Below are 20,500 nucleotides of genomic sequence, written 5' to 3'. Positions count from 1 at the left end.
TGGTTGATTATATCGAAAAGTAATGTACCTTCGGTTGTGTGTTCAACAAAATTTCTCATCACCGGTCATGGACCATTCAAGCAGAAACTGACCTCATTAGAAATCGAAACCGACTTCTGCCACTCCTCCAAAGAGGAGACTTGGGATGTAAGATCAAGACTTGCAGAACTTAGGACGCTCCAAAGAAATAGGGGATCATCCTCAGCCCCCAACAGGTCTAGGGCTAACTACCACTGTCCAAACAACTTCCATGCAAACTGTTTAAGGGTAGGATTCTACTTGCTGGCATCTTTTGTTGCGGGATGAACCAAATTGAGTGCCGCACTCGATAGAATGCGGGGATTACGCTCCTAACCCACTACTTTCAGAATGTGCTGGCACCGACTAGTGCGGAATTGCTGACGCTACTGGAGCGCGACAATGTATAGCACGCGGAGATGGGGGAAACCCCTGGTGCCGATTGACACTAAACACACTCTACTGGAGCGCGGGATCATGAAACATCATTGCCAAATGGCAATCAAACAGCCTGCCCCAGTGACTTTTGTTCCCTTCCCATCCCTTGTTTCGCCTTTCCACCCAGAAAAGGCGAAACGAAGGATGGGAAGGGAACAAGTCTTTTTTTTTTTCCTCTTTCTGACCAATCTTTACTATCTTATACTTCCCCCTTTTTATGGTCTCCGTCAGGAAGCTCGGGCGAACCTGGTTGCCACTAGAAACCAGAACTATAAGACTGCCTGGCTTACGTACTGGTGGTGGCGGCGGGCAACGTGGATTCCCAATAGGGGACCTGCGGCCGAAAGTCAGAAGAACAACATAATCCAACACTACACTTACACAAAACAACGCAATACACACTCTTCTGGCATTTACAGAGTTCCGCATACACCACAGCGAAACGACGAAACCACTGGTGGCATCCCAACCCCGAACACTATGCTCAACTGTTTTTCGATAACTATGAGACCTACATTGTTGTAACTGCACCTAACGATACATCTTCAGTGATTTAAGGAACCCATATTCGCCGGCAACCACATTTTTTTCTATTTCACGCGCTCTGCCTTGAGTTACACTCTAGTGCAGTCTACTTTACTTTTTCCCCCTAACCTGCACCACGGGCGTTTTTTCTCTCCTCTGGAATGGGCCCCCAGAGGAATCTGGCTCACTTTCAGAAAACACTAGGTGGGCCAGATTCTCTTGAGACAGTACGTGTTTTACTGGGCTGGCCCACCTACCCGTGGTGTAGACGAGTACCCAGAATAATCTGTCCAGGTGACTGATGTTTCTGGGTAGCCAAAGAGGCCAGAACACAATACAACACTACTCACACAAACCTACACATTACCGGCCCTTTACAGTTGATTCTGTTCTTCACAGCAATACGAGGTGGAACTGGACTGACATTCTAGGTGCCGCCCTTGCATATACACTTATCTTCAAACAGCCCTCATAATTAGAAGAAAAAAAAATAAAAAAACAGTTTATTTCCCCTGATTTACAGTACGTTTGAGGCATTCAAATTTCTCTTCAGTATCGACTGCACGGAACTACTGCAGAAGATAAATACAAATGGCTCCGATCGTGGATGGCGGTTCAGCTACATACAGAACAGGCAAACAACAAATTTTCCATAACACGTGATGCAACTAGCAAACAACACACTGATCTCTTCGTGGATCCACGCACTTCGCAGGAAATATCTACGACTGTGCTTCACTAAACCGAAGCACGCTTAACCCCTATAACTCCCTCCAACTTATACGCTTTTGTTGAGATCTCTGCTGTTTCTTCCCAGGAAGAAGGATACAGGATAAAACGAGTTCCTACGTGCAATGCGTCCTCATTATTCTACTGAATTAATATTACCTCTACCTGTGTTTATCGTAATAAACTACGCACAATCAAGGCTGTATACTAACTTTGTATAAATGGCTGATAATCCCTCGATTTTTATTAGTGCTACTCATTGAAAAAAGGAGACCATATCCGGATCACTTAACGCCAACAATTTTGGTTACAAGTTCCTTATTAAAACATTAGGTCGCATTGCCTTATATTATTTACATATTTAACTTCAATTAATTTGATATCGTGAGAAGTTGAAGAAAATTCTGAACTGGTTTTAACAATCGGTATCAGTGAAACATTTGACGTCAACAAATTATCAAGGCTCGTCCACCACTATTTTAACATAAAGGGTAATATCAGAAAAATGTTTACTTTTCATTAACAGTTCTGTATTTTTGTGGCATGCTACAGAAATACAGAACTGTTCTTGAGCTCTATCTTATAACCTCCACTTATAGATGTGATCGCCTTGATTACAAACTGAAAATGTATTCCAACCAGAATTGCCGATCTAGATTTCGTAGGATCTTTGTTGGCTTTTGAAAGTAGAGTTTCTTGTAAGCGATTTTTTGTCCACCCTCAGATTTTGTCTCTAGAATATTTTCCGTTATACCGAGAGCGGGCTCTTGAATGTATTATCCTATTTTCTGTTTCTGATTCGAACCTGATGTAACTATTAAAGTGTAAATTACTGTTACGGTGAGAGAAATTGGTGCCCTTAATAAATCAGATCCCCAGCCCCCAGGATGAGGAGGCCTTGTGAAGTTAGTATTGATATCCATGCATATCATATCGCAGTACTTTTCCATGGTTATTAACGCGACATTTTTGGCACCTCACGAACTTATTTGCATAAAAGTAATTTCAGATTGAAATTTGTCTGATTGGTCTTTGTCCATTAATAAGGCACATTAAAATGAATGTCATACTACTTTTCGCTGTAATCAAAATAAGACGCTTGATCTATTTGCTCCTTAGCTTTTGAGTACTGCATATAAATCAAATAGAGAAGCCCATTAATCAAATGAAAGCTAGCATGCGGATTTGTCATGAATGAGTCACAGGATAACGAACAACATTTCCTAACACAATTTATGCCAAAACGAAGCTGACGTTTTAAACGAAACAATCTGTCGTGTTAATTTAAATTTTGGGGACAAATTACATCCCTAACTGTAAACAACAATAAGGCAAACATGATTTTATATACAGTAAAACTAGTACGAAAATTAATATAAACGACCAGCTTTTAGCAAATGTCTTTAGTTTAAATTAAGCTTTCAAGTTCGTACGTTACTTGTAATTTAAAGTAATTATAAGGAGCGACAGGTAACAGAAGTCACGCATTCTTGTGACTAAGATGAATCCTTTCTTTCCTAAGGTAATTTGAATTATGTACGCTAAAGAGTTTAAGCACAACCTAATTAATCAAGAAAAATCCACAACACTAATTAAACTTCTATTCAGAGGCAAGAAGTCTTCTATACTAAAGGTTAATTAACCTAATAGCTACCAGGCAGTAAATTCCACCTCCCTCAACTGCTACTAAAACTACTCTGCAGGTTCCGATTGCGTATTTTATATTTGGTTTTTTTTTTTTTTTTTTTGATTTGGTAGTTGTTGGCGCATCGGCTTCTGGGGTCATATTGCACCTCCCAAGGTTTTTGCAGTACTTTGATCCAAGCCCGAGGCGAGAATCGAACCCGCGACCTTTCGGTTGCCGGGCAGGTACTTTACCCACTCGGCTAGCCCGGTCGGCTTTTATATTTGGAAGAGTAGTTCAAAACAGCCATATGATTTAATTTTTCGTGCCAGATAATCATGTGACGAGTTCCTAATTTATTTGCACAGTTAATAACCATTATTTATTAATGTTATTCACAGCAACGTATTGCAAATAACTTAATAGAATAAAATACCGTATTATCATTTATAATAACCCGGATATTAACAACTATACTGACATAGCGAGCTTTTACTTAACTTTAATCAGGGATTTTTTTAAAGTAAAAATTAAGTAAATAAATCTTTATTGCGAAATAGAATTACAACACAATATCCCATCACGGCAATGACCGCCAGGGGTTCATGTATCAGCTTGAAAAGAACAGAATGAAATACAAAATACAGCGTACAAATACAGAAAAACAGAATACAGCTTAGCAATGATTCAGCAGGGCTCTAGTGATATCAGATTTGAACTTGAGGATGGGAGCATCGTTATCCTCTTTTAGCAGGTCAGGAATCGAGGGCTTTGATAAAGTTGGCTGTCAAAGTCAGTGTCCACACAGTTCAGGGCAGCGAGCATCTGCATGGCGAGGAATCTGTCGGTTTGTTTGTTTTTAGGAGCATTAGCAACTAAAGCCATATTGCTCCAGGGATATGCGGTGGTCATTCCCTGACCTTTCCGCATCCTCCATATTTGGTGGTCACGGGCTCGAACCCCGGTCTAATCAAGAAGCGTCTACTACGCACTGCTGTTCCTGCCCACGGAGGCGCAATCTGCTGGTGATTGCAAGCCTGTGGTGGTGAGCCAATAATTCTGGTGACGATCTTACGCTTGGCTGTGGGATCTTCCAAGAGCAACCGTTTCAAATATTGGGAGGATGATATCTGGCCTGCGATGAGTTTGGCTGTGAAGACTAGCCTCTTTTTCGTGATCAGTAACTTCACCTTAGAGATTAAGTGCTTGTGCCATCATGGTAGTTGTGGTAGCGGGAGGCAGACGAAGCTTAGTATTGGCCCATTTCAATAACCAGTATTCAGCGGGGTACACCCGCTTAAGGTTTTTAGGTGCGGCTCTAACCCATATTTCTGCACCATGAGAATGGCAAGGTAGATTGTGGAGATAAATTTAACAGTGAGGAGAATCTCAAAGCTGCTACAAAGCTCAAAGCTGATCCAAAGATCTCAAATTGAGATCCACCGTAGACGAGAAAATTTGTCGATCTGGTTGACAAAGGACATCTTTTGATCAAACAGAACGCCAAGGTCTGTGTGCAAGGGCACGTTTGGTACTGGTACCCCTCAGTATTTAGTTCGGAATAAAATAAAACTGAGAAAGGATCTTAATCATTTAAAGGACCAAATTCCCCTTTTATAAGAAAACCTTTCTTCATAGATCATCTATAGCAATGCGCAGACACCAAACACCCTGATGTACTTGGGGTACAAAAGTGTACGGCGAGTTTAAGAAATCTTTTTTTACAATAATAATAGCTATAAGACACTGCAATATCGCCCTTCACGGCTACAAGGTTATCAGTGATAATACAGTATGGAAGAAAAGTTAAGACGAAGTCGATGATTTATTTACACGCACCATATTAGAAAGGTCACTAAGTCGACTGCTGACTTCAAAGAAATGAGCATCCCACGTATATCAACGAAATGAATAAAATTAGTGTTTTGAAATTTGCCATTTGCATTTCAAATTCCTCACCGAACTGAGTTCAGTTATTGTAATGCGAAGTAACACTAATACTATTTATTCAGTGAACTCCTTGTACGAGAGGCATATCGAAAGTGAAAGGCCTGCAAAGAAGGTTGAAATACATAATTAGTTTTACAGGTCTCTAAATTACCCTTCTTTCCAATATTTTTTTAAGTCGAGTTCTACTTTTGAAACCTAGCTTGATTTCAGGGAGAATCCCTGAAAATATAACTACATTATTAAGCTTCACATCCAATCCATTTGCAGAGATTCGTTAGATCTCGAAAAACAGAAAGAAAAAGCCGGATGGTGCCAGATGATCCATAAATTCAATGCACTTTCCGCAATCCTCATACGATGTGAAGGGTCATTTCATTTTCGTCATTCCAACTTCATTCTGAATGTTACATGGGAGGCAAAGTCCCTCGCTATACAGTGTTCGCAGATAAGTTGCTTTTTTTTTACTTTTATCAACTGGAAAAACTTACCCGATTTCCAGCAGTTGGATTATTCGCGATCCTTTAAAACTCTCGCTTCCAAAGCAAGGTGATATATACAGCAAATTGCTAAGGTAAAATAAAAACACGTGGCAGGCATTTTAATTATAGTAGAGAGCAATTAAATTTTTCCGCCGTTCCACGAAGCGTTCTGATTGAGATGAGTCGAAGAAAAGGCCACTCTGCTTACATGACCGTGATACCTATAATTACATCGATTTCTAAAATGGAAGCTCGAGGGACAACGGATAATTTAGAATGATGTATGGCTAAACCAACCGCGTAATTATTTGTCCCACAATTATTAAAACAGCAATTATATTTCACTGCGTCAATCCGAAAAAAGTATGGCTAATTAAAACCGAAGAAATACCAATATTATTTCTGCAATTCACTTAGAACGGTTTAAAAATGCAACAAGGTAGAACACATTTAAATCTCCGAGTTGGAAAATAAAATAAAATTTGATATTGATTACGTAATATGAAGTACTCCACGAAGACCTTAACTCTTATCTCCTAAAGGGCGAATTAAGTACCTTCCAAATAAGCAAAAGGAGAGTCGAATGCCATTTGATTTAATGCTAATTTAACACAATCGTCCATTGAACGTGGTCTTCAAATGTTTGAAATTTCTCTAAAAAAGAATTTATTAGCTTTAATGTGATTAAAGATTATGAACGTAATTAAACGAGCCACAAATTGCTAATTACATTTTAATTAAATGCGGAAAATGTTTCCAATGCAGTTGTAACTCCTCTTGACAGGCAGGCACGATTTATTTTGGGTCGAAGGTTGCGATGTGATGAGCAGCTCCAAACAAGGAGCCTCAAGTAAACAGACATTTCGCAAATGAATTTCTGCCACCACTTAGGACAACCTGCTCAGCCTTTATGATGCTTGTGGAAGTCAACAGTTGTTGTGGGCCTTCAGAGCGCTAATTATTATTCATATCGATTCATCCTGAATAACTATTACGCTGCCGTCATTCAAAACATACCACAATTTCAATTAAATTAGCCAATGAAAACATATCGGTTGCCGTAATTGTAATTTGTCCAGGAGAACAATCATTTAAACTTCAAAAAGTTGAAAAATAAGCAACAAAAGTTTTAAAACAATATTTCTCGCTTTCATTTAGAAAATATAATCAAATTAGCAGTTGCTGCAAGTTAGTCAAGTAGTGCAAGGAAGACTTTTGATATCGATTATATCTGAATTGAACATTTTCACCGATTGAAAAATATGGGGAACTAATTACTTTTATAAACCATCTGCATTAGCTGAAATTGCAGAAAGCGAATTTTTCCTCAGCATAGGGATAAACTGCAGCATTCAGAACTTGTTACCGGCATGCTTCCAAGAGGACACTGCCAGCAACCAGATTAAGTTAGCTTAGCGGGAAGCTAGAGGTGTTCGGCTCTCTGCCGAACACCTCGACCTTCGATGTCTACTTTTTGAAATGAATTATTGGAGCCGGTTAAAAGCATATGGTACTTTGGAGATTTTAATTAACAGAAAACTGGTGACCTTCTCAAAATTCCCATCACAAAATTTTCAGAGAAAGATAATTCAACAACAGCTTATCTGAATAATCTTAAGCATACAACTTAACGCTGTGTAAAAGAAAATGTCTAACTTTTAAGTTGTTGATTAGTATTAACTAAATAAAGCAAGCAAGCCACAGGTTTATGCTGCACCAGCCAAAACAAGTAAAAAATAAATAAAATAAACTACCTTCTCGTGTAGGTATTTGACCTATCCACTCGTTTAAATTTCGCCTAGCTACCAGCCTCAACCACACAGGAAGCCACTTATTCCAGTAATTAACTCGTTGGCTACAACAAAACTGCCTGCAATCCAGTTTAACCTTCCACCGCCGTAATTTGAATTTATGGCCCCCAGTTCTGGAAAGTTGAGATGTAAATCTAAATCAACCATAACTACCCAATTAAGGGCTTGTGGTCTTTAAAGCTATTTATATCTTCATATCACTTCCATAATTATTAGAAATAAAGTAATTATAAAATAAATAACCAGGTGGTCACGCGGATTAGAATTCCCTGTATTTAAACCACTTCAGCGTAATCCATCGAACTGGTTTCATTACATACGTCACATGAATCAGTTTTAACGGGATGTCCGTGATAATGATAAGAACAAATGGAAGGTGTGTAAGTTTACTATAGGAAAACAACGTTGTTCAAGAAAGTGATTTGTCAGATTCACCGCACCCCTCCCCCCAAAAGATATCGAGAAAAATTAACGTGACTTACTTCTACACAGGATGAACTTTATACGATTACCGATTAAGACCGCACCTTTGAACTTTCCAAAGGGTGTGTCAGACTTGTGTCTAGTCATGGTTATAATTTTAGTTGCCTTTAGATTTTTTCTCCCAAACTAAAAGTTTGGACTTCGGAAACTTGGGAGTACCACCTTGGTATTTCTCGCAAACACTACCCATCAGCAGTTCTTCCATCTCTCTGCCTCACAAAAAAAAAAAAAAAAAAAATTCCCATATTTATTTTATTAACTAACTGAAAATTTACAAAATATTCCTGCTAATTCTGTCTATGTAGATGGTGACCGACATGAACTCAGTCCATCTCTAGATATTTTATCAAACATGAACAGCATAACTAAACCTATTATGCTAATTTCATTCCATACCTTTGTTACTTTTCCCATATAGTCTTAATTTCCTTGTTAAAAAAAAAAATTCCTTGGTGATGACTAACTGGGATATTAATGAAATTAAAAAGTAAATCATTCGTTAAGACCATATTGCATAAAGGCGTTTTGTTTATAACGCTACAAAGTGATAAAAAACCCTGCAAATATTCTTGTATGTCATCAGTAGCGCGACGAACTCCACAACAGTTCCCGTTGATGCCCTAGAGAAATGACACGTCTGGAAAGAAAAATGAATTACGTTCTACAGACACCAAACAAAATTATCTTGGCAAGCAAAGAATCGGTAGTTTGAGAGAGTATCTTGATGACATTGATGTATGAAGAGAGAGTGAACTGCGAGTTAAGGAATACATTAAAGAACCGTTGGCTAAAAGCAATTGCATTATCGACATTTGAGATGTTTATCTGCTTTTTAAGGAGTTTGTAGATTACTCTTAAGATAGATGTATTCTACCAGTTTGTAAGGATGCACACGGACGGGTACACTGTATAGTGAATACTGTACATACCAGGTAATTCGATGTGATGTTATTCAACTAATGCTACGCGTACATGCACGTAGGTACATATATAACTTACGTGCATACATACAGTACATCCAGTTATTAGGAACATGACTAGGCGAAAGCATGTGCACTCCCACTACTGCTACCTAGCTGTACGTTTCGGCTACGGTTTTGTAGATAATTCGACCTGGACAACTTAAAATCGAAAACATCCAATGGTCGCCAAGATTCAGAATATTTATTAATGAATTGTAAATTCGAAAAATATTGACACAGAGGACAACTGCTAAATATTGTTTGCATTAGGATTGTGCAAAAATGCGATAAAATAATATGGATGTCTAAAGAAATATTAGAACGTGATTATTTGGTGGCCTGATCATGGAGAAATGTATTTCTTAAATATATTCATTAATTAATAACTACTCTAATTGCTAAGTGTCCCGCTTTTGAGCCCCAAGAATTCAATGTAGATTGACACCTAATTGGATGTCATGCGGCAAGTGTTGTTTGTGGACTGATATAAAATGTGATCATCCTGCTTTTGAGGTGAAATAAGGAAAATGAAATAAGAGTACAGAGTTGACTGCACGTATTGACCTCTTTATCAAAGTGTTTTACTTTTTTTATTCCTCTATATCTTGTCCTTTATAAGATTAGTAATACCGCTGGTTGAATCCACCTCTATCTCCGGTTTACGGATGATGACACGATGAAAGGTGCCTGCTTGAATGTCTATGTGAAATGAAAGGTCAGCGGACATAACGATGACTGTTTTGAAGTCCCATGTATGACTCAACACGAGAAAGAAGGAAGGAAGCGGGATTGAGTTTATCCACCCGCCGGAATGGAATGTCTTAGAAGTTTCTATTGTACGATTAAAGAAGAACTCATTTGAAATTAATTCAATACTCTTGAGGCTATGTCATAAGGCTACAACCTCAGAACCAGAAGAGATTCTTTTCTCAGCCAACCATAAAAAAATAGCTCAAAGCCGTCCAATTAGAGCGCCCTCTCAAAGCACACAACTGAAAACACTTTATAAAGACTCCTGAAGTCAGACTTCTGTTGAGATTTCTATTTTATATGTAGGTTAGTGCAAATGCACCATTTTAATATAGCTATCTACCAAAGTAGTTTAATTAATTAAGCATCGTTTTGGTTATAACTCATATTGTGACTGCCTTCACAATGAGTTACCACGGTATTGTACTACCTCGAATAATGAACACTTCACCAGTGGAGAAGACTTATTTATTCTCAGCGGATACCACTACCCAGACGGCACCGTTTCCAAGCTTGTTGGCTTCTTCGGTGGGTGAGCAGGTACCTTGGTGTTGCAATAGACAACCCAGTTATAAAGTATAACTTCACAATATGAGTGATGCCTGATGGTGCGTAGTTATATAGACTATAAAGTATTTAAGGGCAAAGGCCTCATGCTACGAGGTAGAATGACTAATATGCATTTGCACTAACCTACATATTAGTCATTCTACCTCGTAGCATGAGGCCTTTGCCCTTAAATACTTTATAGATTTCTATTTTAAAATTGGATTTTTAGGTTTGTTTGTTTTTTTTCTTTAATGTATCAGAATAATTTGTATATGCCATTTTAATTCCTGTCAGTCGTTTATTCGTTATTCATTGCAGTAGTAATTCCTGCATGTTTAGGTAAGAAGTTTGCTTCTATTTCTTGTATTAAGGATTAGTTCGAAAACGCATACGTTAAAAATGGAATTAATTTAAAATTTAATCTATTTTTTCTTGCAAATATATCCAGATGTATACTAAGTGGCCACTTCATTAAGTACGCCATTTCTCGAAAAGGGTGGGCGTAATTACGTGTTCGTACCATGCAATGTAAAGATAATGGGTACATAAGTTTGTAGGGATGCTGTTTGTGCGTACACACACACACACAAGTAAGTACGTTCAAATATCCCTTAAGACCAAAGATTGAAGTGATTTTGAAAGGGGCATACCAGACGCACTGATATGAGTACCTCGGCCCTGATGGTGTTTTCAAGTACCATTATAACTCAAATTAGTTCAATGACCAAATAGCACACAGCCAACAGCGATCCTGTGATCGGAAACCGTTCGTTGATGCAAAAAGTCGATGGTATGTGACGAGACATGTGAAAGATAACAGATAGTCAGTCAAATATCAACCCAGCGGTAACCAGGGTGGTATTTCAGAACACATAACACGTCGGATTTTGCTACGGATGAGGGTATCATAGTCGACGACTGACTGAGGTTCCACTCGTGTCAGCAATGAATAAGGTGGTACGGTTACACTTGGCTGAAGAACTACGTTTACTTGGTCTGACAAATCCCAGCTCATGCAGTCTCACGGAGATAGGGGATCAGAATATGCCAAAAACAGCAAAAACCCATGAATTCATCCTGCCAGATGTTAAAAACTGAGGCTGGTGGTGGCGGTATAATGGTGTACGGAGTGTTTTGGTGGTGCACGTCGGATCGAGGTGTGAGTATGGAAAAGTCTGACTCAGAATTCATCGGACCACATGACTTAATTGTAGCCCTCTTAAGTCTGTTCTTTGCGTTCCTGGAATCAAAGCAGCCGTATTTTCCAGCTGGTGTCCGAGATCGATCAGTGGCTTTCGTGCAGCTTTCCTACTCTCGTAGGCTAGGAACTGTCACACATTCAGATTATTACTACCAATTCTGATGAGGTAACCAATATCCATAATGCTATTTTTCAGAAAGCCATAGCATACCTACTAGCATCCTTGTGAAATTTATTTTATAGAAACCGAAGGGTTTGGCTCAGTGGAACAGATTCTGGAACTTAGTATGGATGCCATCGATGTTAAAAAACAGTCATTTTTCTCTTGCCTTCGAGTGCACCTACTCATGCCAGCACGCATGTGCAGTAATTAAAATATACAATGCATTTACATCAAACATACATTACAAGCAATCTTTGACCCTGCCATCTATTGTACTGATCACTAACGCAACAGGCCACACCAGTATCCTAAGGCAGCTCAATAAGCTACCACCTAGTTTCAGTCACAGGGACATAACATCAATTCTCGTTCCTCTACAGATCTAGTTGTACGTGATTTATTCTGTTCTCGAAATTGAAATCGCGGGATGTACTGAATAGGATATAAGAATACATGCAAATAAACAACAGCTCTATACATACTTCCAACTTCCGTAAAAATCGATACACTATCGATTTTTTCAAGAGTTGGAATAGTCTCAAGAAATGAAAACGTGCAATATCCAGTGAATGTCATTTTTATTTCGAATCCCGAATTTTGATTATCTCAAATACCTCTGAGCTGATGACGTACGAATTGCATTAACATCTGCATTTATTCAGTAGCGGAACTACAAATTGTGCTTCCCACGAGATTCACGAATGGACTCTTCCGTGTACTTTAAAAATATGCCAAATCAATCGTTCTGGGTCCACTCTGTGGTAGATCTGGCTGTATCGTAGTTTCGCTGCCACAGTTCTTTACATCCTGATTTCCATGCAGAATTACATATTCCTCAAAAATGAGGAACAAATACTATTATTAAAACGAAACGTGTTTTTATGACTAATTTAATGTCTTGAATTTGAGTAATCGTAAAAAGAAATCCAAAGTTATTTAGTTTCTGAGTATATTTTTTATTTGGTCTGACAAATCCCAGCTCATGCAGTCTCACGGAGATAGGGGAACAGAATATGCCAAAAACGGCACCAGGGCCACCTCCATCTCTGCTCTTGAACTGTGGCTAAGGTGCATTGCCGTGTAGTAAACACTTAAGGAAGCTTATAACTACAACAACGCAATGCAGTGTTATATTATGAATACGGACTTTGTTTTCAGCTTAAATTTCCCTATGGATTTAAGAACACTTTATAGAAACAAGGGAAAGATTTTTACATGCCCAGTATAGCAAATGGAAAGTGCTGTTATATAACTATTTAATGTCTTGTATTCGAGTACATCTTACTCTATCAGTTGCCATTTCCAGTAAGATCTACTTATAGGAGAGGCATGAAATACAATGGAACGAGAGGAAAAATGTAGTCTAGAACTGATAAACGTGTAGTAGTTCAGCAAAACGAAGGAAAAATCGTTTTCGTTACATATTTACCACCGTAAAAATGGTAGTGTAGAGTGTGTTTAGTGTCAAACGGCACCAGGGCCCCCTCCATCTCTGCTCCGTAAAAATGGTAAAGTTTTAACGAAAAAAATTGACGCTAATGATCCGCAAAATGACCACTCCCTGCCTTCATTGTACCCTCTATAGTACGTTCGCCGCTTCTATCATTTGAAAAGGTCTGGGCCCGAATCCCGTCAGAGACTGGAGTAATTAAAGACTCTTCTGTCCAGGAAGTAATTAGTCGGTCTCAAACGAAGGGTGGATAAGGTTATTCCACGAACACATTTCTGCAGAACAACTCTTTCAAATTCATCAGCTACCTTCACTTTAAAAAACCGATTTTTTTAACCGATGTTTAATAACTCGGATAGCTCATTAATCAAAACGTATTCTCTAAATTAGATCAAATTTTAAAGATCTAATAAGTTCCTTAAATGTACAAAAAAGTGACCTCGGATGACCCAATCTTTAACAGAATGAAAGCCAACTAATCTAAGGTTTATCGCGAAACTTCGTATTCCAAAAGAATTTAGATCATTTGGAATGATTAATGTTCAATGAAGGAGGACAAACGCGTTCAGCTACAAACCAATTTCCTTTTTGGTTACAACTGTTTTTGTTAAGTATCATTAAACGCGGTTCCCCCCTTCGGTTTTAAGTACTATTTGGGACAGTACGTTTTGCATCTTTAACCTTAAAATGTCAAGCACCTACGGAAAAATAATAAGGCGCCGTAGCAGTGATAAAAACAAATAATCGACTGATGTGTAGATATAAATTTTTCGAAAAGTTTTGAAGGCAGCGAGGGAAGTCGCATTTCTAAATTTCAGTAATAAAAAACTTACACCGTCCATCACCATATTACTTTGAAATGGTAGCAGCGCCGTACCTACACCGTAACCCTTCTTCAACGTTTAACGAGTTGTAAGAAGAAACTCCGTTAGGCTTTGCATGGCGAAGTCACATCGTACAGATAAAAAGAAACAAATATGCCGAGTGGTGACCCTCACCATTCCTGCGATTCCATGAAACCTGACGCGTCACCCTCGCAGCGAAAGTAAGAGTACATTGTAGGAGAATAAACCGGGATAGAAAGAAAAATAAATAAGACGTTCGTCGCTGTGTATGCTTGAGAGGCGCACGCAATCAAAGTGTGGTGACAGATAGCAGAAGTTGAATGCTCTGTGAAATAAAGAACAAGAAATGAAAACTGTGGAAGAATGAACTGCAAGGTGGAGGAGTAATAACGTAGAGTACTCATTTGCGAAGTTCGAGCAATAAATTTCAACTACTGGACTAGAGAAACAGAAGTCGAGACTGTAATAAAGATATAACGCGAACCGAATTTAAGTTGCTCTCCATCTTTTTTTTGAACAAGAAAAACCAATTGTGTAATACATGCATTACAAGCACCCCACAACAACAGTTCGACTATTTTCTCGCTGATGGAATCTACGCTTCCAGAAACTAATACAAGAAAAAGCAATTATCTACTAGCCTTGAAATGGAATTCCTTTTCCACGACGGCGCATACTCATGGTGCACGGAGGAAGTGACCTCGTTGATGTCCCCGTGCCAATTAGAACGCAATTTGGTATTGTAATGAAGTCTATGATGAAAGCTGTAATAATTGCCTTAAATAAAAAGGTAAATGGGCAAAGGAACAGTAAAACGGACTCATTATCGATAACAGTCCGATTGGCGTCATGCCATGAATCTCATTGGTTAGATGGGTGATTAGCAGTTATCGTTCAACTAACCATTACTGGTTAATGTAAGACTTACTTCACCTCCCGAAAAAAAAAAACACACACACACCCCCCCAACTGAAAATAATGAGCTAAGCACTTGACGTTAAGCCCTTTATAGCCCAGAACAATACTCCTTCCCCCGCATAAGTCAGTTCTAGTCTATCCAAATTTAATATTGTTTCTTAAAAAAAAAAAATGTAACGCTCCAAGCAGGTGTTCTCATTACTTGTTTTGTTTGAATTTATTTAATTATTTACTCAACTTCAGCAACGGAACTCGTAGAATAATTCAGCAACATTAAGCTACCGTGATATTGTTGTTAGGAAGTGTAGCATGCAACTGGCCCTCCATTCAAAAAAAAAAAACAAATAAATTGGTCAACACTGAGTGCCGGGCACTCAGAATGAAGTGTCCGTAGTCACAGTGTACTATCTCAAATAGAGAGCTTTATGGAAACTGAAAAAGTTTTCTCGTACCCGGCTTGGCCTAAACGTGAGGAACTAACGAAAACGTTGTCTATTTGAGTCTTCTCAGTTGTGAATGACAAGGGTGGGAGAAACGACTCCGACTTCTTCTGGAGAAGCGATTAAAGTCTTGGGAGAGAAGCGACTGGCAGGTGGGGTGTGCAAGGCTCCGCACAGACGCCTCCTCACCACAGCCGCTTCAACACTGGCTCTCCGATTCTCTCCTTGCCGGGACAACTTCAGCGTTGAAAATTATTAAAAAATACTTCTCGTCGCAAAATGTATAAATGACTTTTATAGAATTATTAACTATTTAGCAACCTTTTTGTCACCAAATGGAGTTACTTAGTACAAGGAAGCGCGCTAACGAAGTTTTTTTTTTAATTTTAACACAAAAGTAAATGAATTTCAATCGGAATAGTTTTCCATTTGTAAGCTCGAATAACGCATAGCTAATGTGATTTTTAAATTTTCAGCTCCATTAGCCACGAAAATAGAAGGGGGGACACGAAAATTGAGCCATATTTTCCTGTTAATACCACCATTTCTAATTTTAAAAAATATTTTATCTTTCTAACGGTGTATAATAAGCTATAGGTTGTAGACAACATGTTTTGTGCCCCACATTTAACCCCCCCCCCCATTTCTCAGCCAAATTTTTGTCAACAACGATCAATGTGGCATTATGTTACCCACATGATGTACAAACCCATGCAAAATTAAGTCAATAGGTTGAGTGGCTCCTGAGATACAATGCTGCGACAGACGGACAGACAACCGAGTGACATAAGAATCCTTCGTCAGACCACCGAGTTATAAATTATGTCCACGAGGTGGTAGTGTCAAGACTAATACGTAGTTATATATTCACTAATTCCTCCACATATTTATTCCCAATTGTAACCCGAAAATAACATATTCCAACTTCGAAAGTCTATTATCCCTCCACAAACAAAGTTTAGCACGTGGGTAAGGGAGGAGGGGGGTTAATTCCCCGAAATTTAGAAGAGGCTTTCGTCATTTTTTTTTTATTTCCATTAGCAAACCCGCAATGTTAAAAGTAGTGCATTGAATTCGCCCATTTATGAATAAATGGGCGAATCCAATGCGGTTATATATTCAATGTTCAATATTTTGGAGGGGGAGGTTCACCTCCCCCCTAAATTTGGAACAAATACATCGCAATAATTATTAACAAAATACTCACGCACTGTTGCTTTCCCAAAGTGAAGTCTAAGAACAATATTTTTAGCCTTTCCACAAATATTTCAATAAACTTTTATTTTAATAAATTAGAAAGTTCCCTGGCCTCCATTCACCTTTCTTCATCGCCGAAAACGCTGGTTGACTGGGTACGATTGGTAGACTGGGTACAATAGTAAGAATCAAATTTAAACTAAACCCAATATGCATTATTTTGACATAACTCACACTAAAATCTTGGAGACCATTTGTCCCTTTTAAAATTAAAAGTGCTAAATCCCACGGGTGCTCAAATGAATTCAAATCTGATGATTGGGGAGGCCACCGCAATAGGGTAGAATTACTCTAAGTTCTTGGAACCAGTTTTGAACAGTTGTAGCCTTGCGACATTGTCCTGTGGAAAGACTATTCTCAGATGGATATTCTCATATCCACTGCAACCATGAAGAACGCCCGGTTAAAAACAACAAAAAAAAAAACCTCCATTGTACACACCCGACAAGATGACTTTTATGATAATACGTCATAGTTCTTGTTTACAGGTTAGAAGTACCAATTTAAGTTAAGACCACAGATCGCCTCTGTTCTTGAATCCACTATTTTATATTTTTGTCCTTTTTATTAGAAAATTACTCTCTTATATTGGGTTTACAAATCAAATATATCGCTTTAAACATTTGAAATACCAATGGTTCGTATCAATCTTAATTTCGATAGCAGACCAAGAAGTTACTATCCCGTACGTCTGTAGCCATTTCCAAAACGGTTGAACGTAGTTGCCAATTACACTATTAGCTTGCGAGACTCGTGGAATGCGACACAGCAACACCTGCTTACACAAGAGTCTGTCTTATGGTGTCTTAACCGAACTTTTTCATTTTGGAAATCTTTTTTCTAGTACAAACAGAGCAACTGGTAGCTCTATTCCCGATCGCTTAAGAAAATAATCAGGTAAATACTGACAGTTCTGTTTCCTTAATGGATTTAAATGTTTTCAGTCTGAAAAAAAAAAAAAAAGATAAAAAAGCAAAAATTTCTCGTGTCGTGGTATCATAAATTTCCAAGATTTTAGTCGACACCTGTGCATCTTCATGTTTCTTACAATGTTTCTTACAATTGCTTAAATAAATACCTATGGCGACTTTCCTTTTCTGAAAAGAAAAAGATTTTCCAATTCACCCTACTCCCCTTCAAACTTAGAATAAGTCAATTCTTGGAATGAAAACTTACTAAAAGGGGACAAACAACACATTAAATCGCTGCCAAAGTCTGAAACTAGAAAAATTCATTCTCAGCGATATTAAATGAATAAAAAATAATACGTGCAGCACCTTACAGCTAGTGACGAACTTAGGAGAAATCACTGACGTAATCGACCATTTCGCAAGGCATACATTTCCTCATTTTCAACGACTACAAAAATATTAAATGCTGCATATTTTTCAGGGTGGTTTTTTCTTTGGGAATAGACAAGCTACAGTAATATAATAGCAAATATTGGGCTATCACAACCATCTCGTCGGCATTTAAAGATATTGTGAATTGAATAAATAAATCTTCGATTAATTCAATTCCAAACCCCTTTAAAAAAATAATTATGCAGTTACCAGAAACATCTCTTATTGCCTGTTTGCTACAGGCAATAAGAGATGTTTATACAAAGTAAATAACATCAAAATATTAAAAAGAAAGGGGTGGGTGGTGCTTCCTTAAGCTCATGCCCAATTAATTGAATGATAAGGGCTTCAAAGAATATATTCAGAGTTATGTCAATATTTGCATTTTGGCAATTTCAATCTGAGAAGATTTAGCGAGGTTTGGTGTTATATTAGTTGGAAGTAGCACAACCTTCGAGGATCATCTTTAATTCTACTGGGCTAATTTCAATAATTAAAATTCAGTATGTAAAATTACAACAAACAGAAACAAACAAAATTACTCAAAGTTGAAAACCCGGACATGATTATTTGCGTGTATTAAGAACATTTCGCTTGCAGACGAACAAACAAATTTTTAAACTTAACTTCATTTCAACTTTTTATACGACAACTGGCTTACCTGAGGCACACTACAAAGTGCACTGATAATCCAAGCAAAACACAACATGATTTTACCTCTCCGGTGAGCGTCAGTCACTTTGAGAGGGTGAAGAATGGCATAATACCTGTCCATGCTGATACATACCAACACCATCGACGATAGGTACGGTCCGAAAGCTCGCAAGAACAGCATAACTTTACAAACATAATTGCCAGCAATCCATTGAACCGTAACTCTCCACGTGATTTCTAAAGGAATCATAATCAGAGTAACAATGAGATCTGCAATGGACAAATGCATGATCATAATCTTAATTCTGGACTTCCGTTTCCTGTTCCGGAGCAGAGAGATAAAAACGGGTACATTACCTGCGGCTGCCAAGACGAAGAGTAGACTATAAATCGCAACTTCACGTACCGAGTCATCGTTGAACGCCAAGAAAGTGGTTAAATCGGTGTAGTTTGTGTAATTGGCCAGTTCGGCAGGTAAATCCATTAAAGCGACGGTAGTCCCGTAAGTTACACTTTCCGAGTCCATTGTCAAGTTCAAGTCAGTGAAACTTATCCTTCGCAATATCACTTAGGATTAAATAAGCCGCTTCCATCGCTGCTCCCCTAAACAACCATTGGGAAGATTAGAGAAACAAAACTTCTAACAAGACATGGTACCGATTAAACACGCTTGGCCTGAGAGGAGGCGTTGTGCACTTGCGAGAGACAGAGGCGATGTGAGAGTTATTTTCTTCCTATTCTCTCGAATACCAAGGCCTAGATGATAGCCAGCGCCGTTGTTAACAACGCACCTGCGTGCTATATGCCGAGTACCGGAACGGCGATCGTGCGCGCGTGTGTGCGTAAGTCTTTGATGAGTGAGTTGAAAAGAAAACATTTCTAGCCTTTTATTATGGGGCCCGAAAGTTGTGCGATGATATTGGGAATGGAGGACGGCTAGTGGCGAAAGGCTTCCTTTTTATTGTGTCAGTTGTCCTGTAAGAGGCTGGTGCGGAGGAAATATCCACCAGTGAGCGTTAATAGTTATTTATAGAAACAAGGTTGAACTTGTTGATGTGTGTTGGACAGAAAGTGACTCTTCTCTCTATCGTACTCACGATGGCAACGTTGTTAAATGAGAATTATCGATTTATTAACGGGTTATATCTGTTTACTGCAAATTCGTTTTATGGATTAATTCTGACAACGTACACCGCTCTTCCTAATATCAGAACTAAGTCGAAATTTACCACTCGGGATAATCAATTATTCGGAATAAGATTTTTCAAATTTCACTCCCGAAGTAAGAAAGAATAAAATCATTATTTGCCTACACCATATCTCGTCGCCAATTTTGTAATACTAACGCAATCCACCACTTTTGATTTTGTTTCGCTTTAATGAGTAGCGCTACACGTTTAGTTCGTTGTTATTTTTGTGACGTATGAACAGTCAGACGCTAATACAGTTCTTTCAACCACGAGTTAAATAGTAGTCATGGGGAGATCTTGCTTAACTTTACCTCGTTGTTGGGTTTTAAGTGCATCGGCGACTTAAACTATGCATTAAATTGGATTAGCATTAATAACACCCTTTGTATAGGAATGGTCTTGTCTGTGGCGTTGATGAAGGCTCAAAGTCGGGAGCGTCTAATATAAGATTGTAGTTCGCGTATTTGTCAATCAGTTTATGAGTGTCTACGAGGAAGAATGGTCAGCGTCGAGATCATTTCCTGCTCTGAACGTGGAATGATTGTGGGGAAAGGCGTGTGGGTACCAGTGTCTCAAAAACAGCCAAATTGATAAAGTGCGCTGGTTCTGTGGTGTCACGAGTCTACCGTGACTACCTCGCGGTTGAACAAAGCCAAAGACAGGACAGCCAGTGGTCAACGCGTGTGATGAGCATTATACGTCTCGTAATACACCAGCGATG

At 38.5% G+C, this 20,500-nt stretch overlaps 1 protein-coding gene across 2 annotated transcripts in view; it reads right to left on the bottom strand.

Moving 5' to 3' along the window:
* Window positions 1-19,151, bottom strand: part of LOC150089329 (adipokinetic hormone/corazonin-related peptide receptor variant I-like) — a 312,349-nt gene extending 293,198 nt beyond the window's left edge. For both annotated transcript variants that reach the window (XM_090368502.1, XM_090368504.1), the window contains exon 1: window positions 18,597-19,151. In XM_090368502.1, coding sequence (XP_090224628.1) covers window positions 18,597-19,115 — 519 coding nt within the window. In that variant the 5' untranslated portion in view covers window positions 19,116-19,151. The remainder of the gene's footprint in view (window positions 1-18,596) is intronic.
* Between the last annotated feature and the right edge of the window lie 1,349 nt (window positions 19,152-20,500).

Source organism: Mastigoproctus giganteus, chromosome 2 (genome assembly GCF_048544385.1).
Source record: "Mastigoproctus giganteus isolate SK-2022 chromosome 2, ASM4854438v1, whole genome shotgun sequence".
Taxonomy (NCBI): Eukaryota; Metazoa; Arthropoda; class Arachnida; order Uropygi; family Thelyphonidae; genus Mastigoproctus; species Mastigoproctus giganteus.
This window is presented reverse-complemented; position numbering and strand designations above follow the sequence as displayed.